The following is a 12,151-nucleotide window of genomic DNA, read 5'->3' as shown; positions in this document are numbered from 1 at the left end:
GCGTGCGCGCTTGTTGGCCTGATCGGCTCTACGTTTGGCGGCGGCATCCTTGCGTTCTTCGATCTCCTTCCTGCGCTTGAAGATGGCGTCCTCTTGCTTGGCCAGACCTTCGAGAATAAGTTGAGCACGAGCAAGCTCGACGTGACCGTCTCTAGTCACATAACCTCCCATTGTTGGTATGTTGTCCTTCCAGATGGCAATCAAAGTGTCAATACCCTGTTCACGAATATCCAAGGAAGGCAGATGAGGCAAGAAATCGTTTCCGACGAAGAAACACATGAACACCCAGTCGTCGAGTGCGCGTTCGAGGTCGAACTTGAAGGGCTGGTTGGGAACGCTCATCTCCACAGCGAGGTACTCGCGCAAGACAGCAACGTGCAGCCAGATGAAAGGCTTCAACGGGGCACCGCCCTTCTTCTCACCAAAGTCACCCTCCTTCTTCGCGGGTACACCCTTGCACTCAGCAGCCATGTGTCCAGGCTGGTTGCAAATGCGGCAACATCCAGGCTTCGTGTCGTTGGCGAAGACGTCCTCACGCAGAATGCGGAAATGCGGTTCATGCGTGGCCAGACCCAGCATGATCAAATCAGCATCCAGACCGTACATGACGTGACGGGTGTTGGGGTCGTGCTGAGGGGAGTTTCTCTGCGAGCGCACAAACTGCATGATCTTATGCTCTCCCTCCCCGGGAACGGTCGCATCAGAGATGATGATCTTCAGCTTCTCCCAAGCAGGGTCGGTGTTGAGCTTGTAGGCACACCAGTAGCGCAGACTAGCGGCCAGAATGTCCATGAAGGGGGTTCCGGGAGTGATGGCGTTACTGTCCCACGTCTTCTTTGGCTTGCCCTCAGCGTCGCCTCCTTCAGGCTCCTTTCCTTGAGACCGAAGCATCTTGTAGAATTCCTCCTTTTCTGCGTCCTTGTCGGCGGCCTCACGAGCGGCGCGGAAACGTCTTGAGCGCTGTTGGTTCATCTTTGCTCTAGGGGCGACACCATCGACGGCGATCATGAGAAGCTTGCGGGGTCTGACCATGTTGACGACGCGCTCGGTGTACTCGAAGACGGCCAACATCATATCCTCCTCAGTCTCGGGAGGAGGGCGATCCTCGGGATGCGAACAAGGATGGACGATACCGTTCATATCGAGGTACAGATTGTCGAACTCCTCGCCATTGGGGTTCGGCTTGCGCGCATCAATGGGGATCTTTTCACCATCAATGTCTATCGGGTGTTCTTCGAGGACTGGCGAGATGATCTTGGGGTACTTCTGCGACAGCCATCTGAACAAGGCTGGGACACCCATAGTGGCGTCTGAGTCGAGGGTGTTTCTTGGTTGGTATTGAGGATCTCTAGATGGAGCTCATCAGAGTAGGTGAAAGGAACAATCTGACTGTGTTTTCTCCAGTATTTGAGCAGATATCAGACCAGTTGGTAGAGGCGATCCTGGAAATAAGAAGAATAAAAACCCCAGATGATTGGGAAGGTGCGAGAATGGCGGGAGAGTAAAGCTGTCGCAAGCAGAGCCTTGCGCTCATAGACTCGCCGCCATTCTAGTGAACCCTCGGTCTTCGGCTTTAGTTGTCATGACTCGAGCGTACATCTCACTATCGATACACGACTCGTGTAATAGGAGCTGTCCTTTTTGGTAACCTTCTGGGGAAGGCACATGTTTCTGATGCCCCTGCAACTTCCCCTCGATGGCGTGAAAGAACAAGCAACATGTTGAAGGCGCCAATCAAACAGACGGCAGGCGACACGATCGCGACTTTGTCCTCGCGCTTATCGTCGGCCACTCTACTCGAAGATAGAAGGGCTGCTATTCTTGGACTCCGCTCTTTCGCGAAGCAGTATCCCGCCTCGGTTGCTAGCGGTTCTCTTCGCGATTTGATTGCTGTCCTACGTACTGATGGTCTCGGCTTGACCAAAGATGGAGAGGGAGACGTCGACACTGTGCGCTTGGTGCTCGAGACTCTGCTCATGCTGTTTGAGCCGGACCGCGAGAGCCCAGAAGCCAGCGAGGATATAGCCCTGTGGTTGGCCGATGAGTTCAGTCAGGTAAGTTTCTCACACAACCATATCATATCATCTGCGCGAGACTGAGCTAAGGTCCAGCGTCAAGACAACATTACCATTCTGCTAGATCTTCTCGACCAGCCCGACTACTACGCCCGTATCTACTCGATCCAACTTCTTACTGCAATCTCGACTTCCAGACCGGAGAGGACTCAAGAGTGCATTCTACAAGCACCGCTCGGAACAGCAAGACTGGTCGGTGTCTTGGATGATGGGAGAGATGCTGTGCGCAACGCTGCCTTACTACTGCTGGTCGACCTGACCAATGTGTCGCAAACTGAGTTGCAGAAGCTCATTGCCTTCGAGGACGCTTTCCAGCGTACTTTCAATCTGATTCAAGCAGAAGGAGGTCTGTCAGAAGGAGGCATAGTGGCTCAGGACTGTCTCTCATTGCTCGCCAACCTCATCCGACACAGCCACTCCAACCAGGCTCTATTCCGCGAATCTGGCTGCATCCCTCGCCTCTTAGACTTGGTCAAACAGGCTTCGACCCCACCCGAGGCTGAGAATGAGTTCAGTCGTAGCGATCGTGAGAAGAACGCCTGGGGCTTACTCGCTGTTCTGCGACTCTTCTTGGAACGAGGTGAACTAGGAACAAAGCAAAATCAAGATGTCTTCTGGCGTAGTGGCGTGCTACACCTTGTTCTAACTCTTGCTTTTGACGAAAGGGCCGCTCCACATATCCGCATGAGCGCTCTTAAGACTTGCGCTGACGCTATCATCTTCAACGCGCCGCTACAAGAAGCTTTTGCCTCTTTTCAAGTCCCTGTCACCTCTGAAGACCCTGCTCCGATCAACGGAGTTGCAGCTGCTAAGTCTCAACCAAAGATCATGTATGTAATTGAGGCTCTGTTGAACCTTGTTCTTTCTGCATCCTCGATACGCACTGTGGACTTGCGCTCCGCTGGTTGTTCCTTAATCAAGGCTTACTTCCATGGCCACGATCGGATCAAGCTGCACTTCCTACAGAGAGCCATTGCGGGATACACAGAGGGCGAAGAGGAGGATATCAACATTCTCAGCACTCTGTTGAATGGCCCTCAGCTCGGTCCCGCTACACCAGATCCCCCTCGCTTTGCATTCGCCAGCGACATTACCTCCCAGCTTTTATTCAACTTACAGGACGCAAAATCCATGTTGATGGGTGTGTCGGAAGGTGATGCCGAGAAGGGCGAGGATGTTATCACAGCAATCCAAACCCTCTCCGGGCACCTCCTGTCATCCCTGCAAAACGACTTTGATCCTCAGATATCAATCTCGTACTTAAGTCTATTGATCACTTTCCTCTTCGACGAGCCAGCTGCCGTCAACGACTGCCTGGCGGAGGGCTCATCTCTCATGGGCGTATTGATTGACAATGCTCTTCTTACTGCCAATTCACAGGTTGCTGCAGACCCGATCAAGTCGCTTTTACCTGGATTATCCGCGATTCTGCTTGGCACGATATACGAGTTCAGCACTAAAGACAGTCCGATCCCTCGACGAACGCTGCACCCGCTACTGACCTCGAAACTCGGCCGTCAAAAGTACTTTGATGCACTGATGCAATTTCGCCAGAACCCAATAATCCGCGATTCTGAGTTTCTTGCACCTGAGATTGAGGGTGCTGCAATCCTGTTCGATGATGAGTTTGTTGATTGGTTCAAGGACGAGTATGGTCGCCTCAAGCGGGTAATCGACCGCGAGCCTGGCATTGAAGTCGTCCGACCTTCGGACGTCGGTGTCGATCGTGATGTACTGGACGATCTAAGAGAAAAGATCAAGACTCGCGATGACAAACTGCAACAAATCGAGCAGGACGACCTTGCTGCCAAACAGAAGGCAGATCAAGCTGAAGCTGAGCACCGCCACCAAATACAAAGTCTACAGTCATCACAACGATCCATGGAAGCAGAAGTCGAGCGCGTCAAGCGAATCAACGAAGCACTGCAGCGTGATCACGATCTCGAGCTTCATCGAGTCTCAGGTGAACTACGCAGTCAACTTGCACAATTCCAGCTCGAGAGCCGTAACAATCTACAAACACTTCGCGATCAGCACAAGCAGGAACTAGAGCGTCTGAAGGGCCAAAATGGTGCCACCCTAGCCAGCGAGCGATCACTGTGGGAAGACAAGGCTCGGAAGGCTGCTGAACAGGCTACACGCGAACAACGTGCTGCTCTTGAGAAGGCGACTGAGGAACACCGTAAAGCTACTGAGCAAGCCGCTGAAGAGCAACGTATGCGCATCGATCAAGTCGCTTCTGAGCATCGCAAAGTACTGGATGAGCTCAACGCTACCGTGCAACAAAAAGACAAGACAATTAAAGAGCACGAAACTGCCATCTCGGACCATGCCCGCAGCGAGAAGATACTCAAGCAGGAGCATGCCGCTACGACCACAACCCTTGAGAAGCTGCGAAGCGAGTTCGATGGCAGCAAGACAGAAAGGTCGAAATTGGAGAAGGAGCTCGAGACAACAAAGGCTCTGCAAAAAGACCTTCAACAAGTCAATACAAAGGCTATGGCACGTGTCAAGACCCTCGAGGAAGAAGCTAAATCCCGGGAAAGCAAGATCCAGATGTTCAACGAAGAGCTGTCTTCAACACGGTCAGAGCTTGAGAGCAAGCAACAGAAGATCACAGATCTAGAACAAGAAGTTTCGGGCTTGAAGTTGGAACTCGAGGGTGAACGAAAGGGCTACAATGAACTCGAAACTGAATTCAACGAGCTCAAGACTATGTACAGCAAACTTGAGACCTCGAGTAAAGATCTCGACGACCGACTATCTGAGCTCAAGTCTAAGCCTGCAGTCCCCGACAACTCTGACAAGATCAAGTCACTGGAAAAGGAGCTGGCAGAGACCAAGAAGAAGCTCAATGCCACCTCCAACGACAAGGGCAAGAAGGCCGACACTGATAAGAACGTCAAGCTGGAAAAGGAGCTCGCCGCCAAGACTAAAGAGGTTGAGATGGAGAAGGAGGAGGCTATTAGAGCAAAGACAGAGCTGGAGGACATGTTGATGGTACTTGCAGACCTGGAAGACAAAGCTAAGGGATACAGAGAAAAGTTGAGGAAGCATGGAGAGGAGGTCAGTGACGATGAGGATGATGATGACGACGACGATGAAGATGAAGACGATGAGGAAGACGAATAGTAAGATATCGAGGCTGAAATAAATCTATATGTTCACTCATGCTGTCCGCTTACCAGAGAAGTGACCATGAAACCGTGGCTCAAGAATGTAGATGTAGCCCTAAGTCTACTCTGCCTCTCCCGACACACGGTTGCTGGACCTGGAAAAGGACAGTGTATTTATACAGCTAGAGGAACACCATTTTACACGATGAAGAGTCCGCCATCGGCAGAGATGCCGTGCTGGGCTCTGACCAGGCTTCAACGAGCTCACAGGGGCATGTGACCCATGATTGGACCGTCAAAATGCAAGATAATTATTGAGATTAAGTTGCTTGATAAGTAAAGAGAAGGAAAGTTCCAGAGTTCGCATGCTGAAGTTCCATCTCGATTCTCAAAATTACAGCGCTTAGGGTCATCGTATCCCAGCTTCATCTTGGGTTGCGGCAACACATCTGTGAGCTCTACTGACGGCCGGACGATGCCAATGGCGACTAAAGCAACTAGGACAGAGTAACACACACTGTATCTCATTCTATTTGTCGGGTAGTCATAACCGCGAGCAGGTTCAGGTTACTTATCGCGATCTCATCAGATGTGTTCCCAACGACACCATGATGCTACGCCAACCAGTCGACTCGACGGTCTTCCGGATAGCTGAACTCTCTGGATCCTCCGCTTGGATATGCACATCCTTCAAGTGGTAGAGGATTGTTGATGTCACATCTTCGTTACAGGAGTCAAGAGTGTCAGGTCATGAAACATTCGAGTACGAGACAAATTGTTGTATATTTCCGAGCAGATGCCCCACTCGAGCTTTGGGTTCTTCAATCTTCGACGCTCCCGGCTAATCATCAAAGGGGATATTTCTCCTCTTCGACAGAGTCTTACTCTTTGTCTCACTGACTCGCTTTGGACAACGTGCTCCAACGGCATTTCTCTCGGATGTGATCATATGCATTTTGGTCTGTAAGGCCTTCTGTGCCAGCTTCATCCCCAGAGCACTTACATATAACAGATGACATCCTGTCCCGCCTTCCATATACTATCTTCTGTTCTGCTATAGCGGACACACTGGAATCCCGGAAGTCGGTCCATCCTCACTTCTCATGCTCCTTCCGCTCAAAGTAAGAGATATTCGAGCTGGATGCCCAGTGGCGACACTGCCCGGAGGCACTTGCTGCATGGAATACGAGCACGAGCAATCTCCACTAGATGATGAGCACTGCTATATGCTTGGGGAATGGCATAGTACTGATCTGGAGTGGATGCTGCGTCTGGTGACGAGAAGCCGTGTGGCCTCTTCCGACAAACGCCTCCAACTTTGGAAGGTATCGTGTATGGCGACAGCTCTCGTATCGGCAGTTGACGGCCAAGCAGCTCATGTTATCCTGTAGGTCGCATCTGCTTGTCTTCACTGCATTGGACCATTAAGCCTTGGGGCCACCGAGGATGTCAACCTACTTCCAGTGATATCAGCGCCAGCCGTCCAAGCCTTCCTTTCACAGTCGTTGCATAACCTCTGCATAAATTCATCATCGAGTCCCTTTGTTCGACTTTTCTCCACATCTCGCTTCTCACTACTTAGTAATCATACCTCCACACGGAGCAGTATATAAGCTGAATCTCCCTCGCACCCTCCTCTTCCCTCCCTTAAGTCTCTTGCCTTTTGGCTTAGATCAAGTGTAGTATCTGTTCTTCATAGTTTAATCGCTGTGACCTGCCTACGGGCAGTCAAAATGATTATTCTTATTTTTGGAACTCGTCGAGAGACCTCTGGGCTTGCTCATGTCTCTCGGCATAGTGTCGCTCGTATTGCACTACCTCGGGCTGACGCGAACACCTCCTTTTTTTTCATTGGTATCTTCGCTTGAGAGCAAGGATCTGAAGAAGAACGAATTGCTTCTGGTTGAAAGCATGGACGTGTGTCAGGGCTGCTATGAAGCGTGGAAATCCAAGCCAAAAAAAAAAAAATAGAAGCCTAGCATTTGCGACCACCAATTGTGCGATGATTATGATTTTTACGTATCTGTGCTTATCGACGTCGCCAAAGATATCATGGATGCGAGCCATCTGTTCAAATCGCATTTTTTTGTTTCCAGCGTCGCAGGCTTCTAATTCCCAAAACTTCAATTTAGCTAAGTAAAAGGGACTGTCTTACCCTAAGGCCAATGCCGTCCTGGTGTCCTGGTGTCCAGCACCATATTCCGAAACCCTCTATTCAAGAAATCCAAAAATCGAGTCACACCCTCCAAAAACTCCTCCTTCGTCCTCACCACCAGACATGTATACCACGAGCAAAATATATGTTGATGAGAGTGGGATTTGAACCCACGCCCTTTCGGACCAGCGTATTGGAAGAACCTTAAGCTGGCGCCTTAGACCGCTCGGCCATCTCACCATGTGTGAGCGAAGAGCAGATTTTATCGTATATAAATCCGATTTTCTCGGCGGAGAAAACACTCCTCGGCGAGAGATGGCGATCCGAGAGTGTACAGTATTGTGGCCTTTCCAGTGTAGCATCGAGCCATGTAGCAATGTGCCATGATATCAGTTCCCCAGAGAGGATCAGCAAAGCTCGTCAAGGGGTCATGCGAGCGCCGAACACTCCGATGGTCGTGTGCGATCCGGATGTGACTTTTCCGTGGTAAAGTAATACTGCTCCATCGACGACAAAGAAGCTAAGATCCTGTATCGTCTACCATAAATGGATATAGCAACCCCAAAGATATTATGTCAGCAATACTTGGTGTATGACTGTGTAGGTAGCAGGTACTATTGTGCTTTCCAATCACAAGCAGGGTGGTCCATCCAACAACCAGAGTAAGAAAGAAAGAAGAAAAAAGGAGAGTAAATATAATGTTAGGGAAAGGAGGGAAAAAAGCAAAACATGGTGACATAGTTCATCAGGTAGAGGGCGGAAATGTGCAGCCATAGACCATTAGCATTTTACCTCGATGATATATGATACATGAGCAAAATCTCAGGACGTCTATAATTTACCGTCCGGCGAACATATCAACACTCGATCTCGAGTACCCGATGATCTTATTCGGCCAACCACTCCAGTCAGCAGAGAACAAGATGGCATCCTGGCAAGCACTTCCAAGACCAGTATTGTTCAACCAAGTAGGCTCCCAGTAGTTGACGCCTTTGCCCCAGCCACCAGCAACGTTCTTGACCACACTGACGATATCGCGTACCCATTCTGTTTGACCTGCAGGACTGATGGGTACAGAGGTATCACTAAGCTCAGGTGCAGTAGCTCCATCGCAAATAGCAGGCCAATCCGTCTCAACCACATGAACAGGTTTCTGATATTTAGCAGCCACAGCATTCAGAGTATCCTTTAGATTATCCAGAGTAGCAGCAGTGCCATAAAAGGGATAGAAGGAAAAGCCAAAGACATCCCAATCAGCAGCTTTTACTTTTCCACTGCCGGTAAGTGCTTCAAACCAGTTTAGTTGGAGGGTCTTGTTCCAGCCGTCGTCGATGTGGATCATAATGGATGGCTTCTTGACACCGGCTTTTACGGCATCGTCGACGCCTTTGCGGGCGTTGGACCAGAGGCTGGCGAGGGAAGTGAAGTTTGCAATACGGGCCGAGGTGGGGAAGGTGTCTACTTCGACGTAGCCGGTGGGCCAGAGCATACCGTGGCGGATCTCATTACCTAAGCTTACGAGGGAGAGGTCGACGCCGCCCTTTTGGAAAGCGATCAAGGTGGACTTGACGTAGCGGCGGAGGTCAGAGCCAAGAGCCGAAACACTGCTGGTTGTCCAAGCTGCGGGAGTGAATTGCTTGTTCGGATCCGCCTGATCGGATGTTAGAGATCAAGTAGTCACACGAAAAGCCGAGTTCTGACTTACCCAAGTGTCTGAGAAGTGGAAGTCGAGGTAAATGCGATAGCCCTTCTTAGCGAATCGCTGTGCTTGACTCAAGGTATACGCCAGGTCATATTGTCCGGGCTCGGGGTTGACCCAGATTCTGAGACATGGAGGTCAGTCTCTCGTAAAGTCATTATCCCGTTGCAGTATCGTACCTCAGTCTCACAGTGTTCATGCCGCCATCACCCAGGATATCCTCAGCAGGTCTTGTAGCATTACGACGAGCAGTGTCTTTGTAAGTCACATTACCAAGCTCCAGAATATGCAACGAAGACAGATCAAAGCCTTTGTAGAAGAAAGGGTCGACCTGGGTCTGCACAGGCTGATGAGGCGAAGCGTTTGCTGCTGACAAGCACACCAATGCAGCAGAAGCGATAGAGAGAAGAGAAGGCATGATGGAAACAACCAGAGGGAACCTACTATGCAAACGAAAATCCTTCGAACAGATCACTCACCTCTCTTATACCCTTGAGAATGTACTAGAAGCTCGCGCGCCTCGGTAATGTGCACCATACCGTCAAATTACTCCAGTTCCCAGCCGCCTTCAGAACATGGGGCCGTATGGAGAAGTTGCGGGGCGCGAGTTGACATCCACCAACTGCATGATCTTCCGTCCAAGCACGGTTGTCCCAACCATGTCCCGTGCGAAAGTGGATGATCAGGGCACGGAGAAGAGGAGAAGGAAAAGGCTACAAGCGAGGGGCTTTCTAGAATATTAACCGATATTCAGCCTTATGAGCACGGCAGAGTAGGCTTCTGGACGCGGATGCACCTCCGCGCTCATTTTAACAAGACATTTATTATTTATAGCAGATATGTCTTTATGCTCAAGTATTTGCCATTGACGTGCTCAGATTTGGAAGCTTGGAACCGCGATGCCGTGCCGTATCACCAATATATCAGTCTGTTACACATTTACAAGAGAAGAATTGCTCTAGAGTTTCGTGTTTTCATTTTGATTGTTAATGTTAAGAAGAGAGCAAAAGAGGCATGCAAGAAAAGAAACTTCCTATACGCCTGCCTTTTGCCTTGTGTTGTCTTGATATGTTTTCGTTGTTTGCAGTCCCATTCCATTTTCGCCGTTGTCAAATGAGAAGGTCGGCCAAGTGAAGGGTAAAAGCAAAGGTATCTTCGCTGACCCCGTGGTCACAAGATCAAGACAGAATCAAGCCCAAGCTTCGTTCGACCTCGTGTCTGATTTTCAACACCCGAAATGCTCCTTCTTGTCCTCCACAGAAGTAGAAGACGCTCTCTAAGCACCACCGCCGCCGCGAGCATAAGGGTGGAAACCACGGTGACCACCTCTGCCACCACCTCTGTAGTTGGCGCCAGGTCTTCCGGCATTCTTGGGGCCTGTGGGTGCATTAGCAGGTGCGTTGGAGGGACCAGCGGGCGTGGGAGTGTGCCCACCACCCCCTCTGCCGCGTCCTCTGCCGCCAAATCCGCCACGAGGAGCAAATCCGCCATTGCTGCTGCCAGGACCGCCGCCTTGGTTGGGGGCGGGGATGTCGTCGTACATGCCCTCCCAGCTTGTGGGCGAGCCGGAGGGTTGAAAGCCGTTGCTGCTGTTGGGGGTTGCGGCGGCGGCGGGCATGCTGCCGCGGGTTTGTTGCTGTTGGCGTTCATACTTTTGTTGTTCGAAGGCGAGTTGTTCTTGGGCGTTGTAGGCGGGACGTTGGCCGGGGCCGCCGTTTGTGGGTGACATTGGGTTGCCGGAGGGTGCTGGGCTGCCGGAGTTTCCTTGGGGACCACCGCCACCTTGCATCTGCATCTGCTGCTGCATTTGTTGCATCTGTTGCATCATAGCTGGGTTCATGCCGCCTGTGAGGAGAATGTGTCAGTGACCTGATTATCTTAAAATGGTTGTCACGACTCACCTTGACCTCCCATACCCTGCTGCATGGCCATCATCTGCTGCATCATCTGAGGGTTCATGCCACCGGCACCACCCATCATAGGGTTGCCACCACCGCCCATGCTAGTAGCCAGCTGCTGCTGCATCATCTGGAAGTACTGTTGCATGCGTTGCCAGTACTGAGCCATCATAGCAGGGCTCATGTTGTTGCCACCCATACCAGCAGGTCCGCCTTGCTGCATACCACCCTGCTGGCTAGGATCGAAGCCACCTTGCTGGCCACCGCCGAAACCCTGTTTCTTGAACCCACCGCCGCCATTGCTGTTGCCGTTGTTATCCTCGTTACCACGTAGGTTGCCTCTAGGTTGAGCCTTTTTAACTTCAATGTACTTGCCGAGGATTTCCAGAGGGCGCTCGAGAGTGCGGTCGACGGCAGCCTCGCTGTCAAAGGTGACGAACCCGAAACCGCGAGGACGACCAGTATCCTTGTCCATCATCAATGTAGCATCAAGCACGCGACCGAACTGCATAAAAAAGTTCTTGAAGTCTGCCTCTGTGGCTTCCTGAGACACGCCGCCGACAAAGATTTTACTAGTACGCTCTTGCTCGTCGCGAGGAATAGCCCTCTTGGGATCAATCTGTGGCATAATTAGTTCTGCTTTTGGCGCAGGAGAAGACGAGCAGAAGCACTCACAATCTTGCCGTCGAGCTGATGCTCCTTGACCATGACGATATTGACAGTCTTTGGATCTCTGAAAGTGAGGAAACCGAAACCACGAGAGCGTCCGGTTGCACCATCACGCATGACAGTGCACTCCGTGACTTCGCCAAACTGTGAAAAGTACTCCCTAAGCGATTCTAAAAAAGGTGAATAGGTCAGTACAGTATTCAGGAACGATACAAAAGTTCCCACTCACGGTCGGTTGTCTCCCAGTTCAAGCCACCGATAAACATCTTGCTACAAAACATAATTACATTAGCAAATAATCCATGCAAACTTTGTTTGATGTTGTGGCGGTGATCCAGCAAGACATGACTGCACAAAGGAGCGGGCGTAGCTGCTGGCTGATTCTTCGAGACGCCGGGACCCGTCGTCGACCGTCAAACAAGCAACCGGGGGTTCATTCGCAGAGTTGGTTGCATCAGCTCAGAAAGTATTATCTCTTGATAGACAGAATTTTCTTCCATGCAGCAGACGCTTGAACTCCAAGGATAGGATGAGTTCAT

The 12,151-nt window shown here is 50.9% G+C and overlaps 3 protein-coding genes across 3 annotated transcripts; 1 reads left to right on the top strand and 2 right to left on the bottom strand.

Annotated features, from left to right (window-relative positions):
• Nucleotides 1-1,718: 1,718 nt before the first annotated feature.
• On the top strand, nt 1,719-5,207 carry AUEXF2481DRAFT_25857 (uncharacterized protein; the record flags this gene model as incomplete). The annotated part of the gene is made up of 2 exons (XM_013492628.1): nt 1,719-2,054; nt 2,112-5,207. 2 exons carry the CDS (start codon nt 1,719-1,721, stop codon nt 5,205-5,207), a joined length of 3,432 nt encoding a protein of 1,143 aa, XP_013348082.1.
• Nucleotides 5,208-8,184: 2,977 nt separating this feature from the next.
• On the bottom strand, nt 8,185-9,463 carry AUEXF2481DRAFT_25856 (glycoside hydrolase family 53 protein; the record flags this gene model as incomplete). Its single annotated transcript, XM_013492627.1, has 3 exons — nt 8,185-8,997; nt 9,052-9,169; nt 9,225-9,463. The coding sequence occupies 3 exons, from the start codon at nt 9,461-9,463 to the stop codon at nt 8,185-8,187; spliced, it is 1,170 nt and encodes a 389-aa protein (XP_013348081.1).
• Nucleotides 9,464-10,321: 858 nt separating this feature from the next.
• On the bottom strand, nt 10,322-11,878 carry AUEXF2481DRAFT_25855 (uncharacterized protein; the record flags this gene model as incomplete). The annotated part of the gene is made up of 4 exons (XM_013492626.1): nt 10,322-10,890; nt 10,947-11,562; nt 11,619-11,782; nt 11,842-11,878. The coding sequence occupies 4 exons, from the start codon at nt 11,876-11,878 to the stop codon at nt 10,322-10,324; spliced, it is 1,386 nt and encodes a 461-aa protein (XP_013348080.1).
• Between the last annotated feature and the right edge of the window lie 273 nt (nt 11,879-12,151).

The sequence above is a fragment of the Aureobasidium subglaciale genome, assembly GCF_000721755.1.
Source record: "Aureobasidium subglaciale EXF-2481 unplaced genomic scaffold scaffold_1, whole genome shotgun sequence".
Lineage (NCBI taxonomy): Eukaryota > Fungi > Ascomycota > Dothideomycetes > Dothideales > Saccotheciaceae > Aureobasidium > Aureobasidium subglaciale.
The sequence above is the reverse complement of the archived record's forward strand: the minus strand, read 5'-3'. Positions and strand labels throughout refer to the sequence as shown.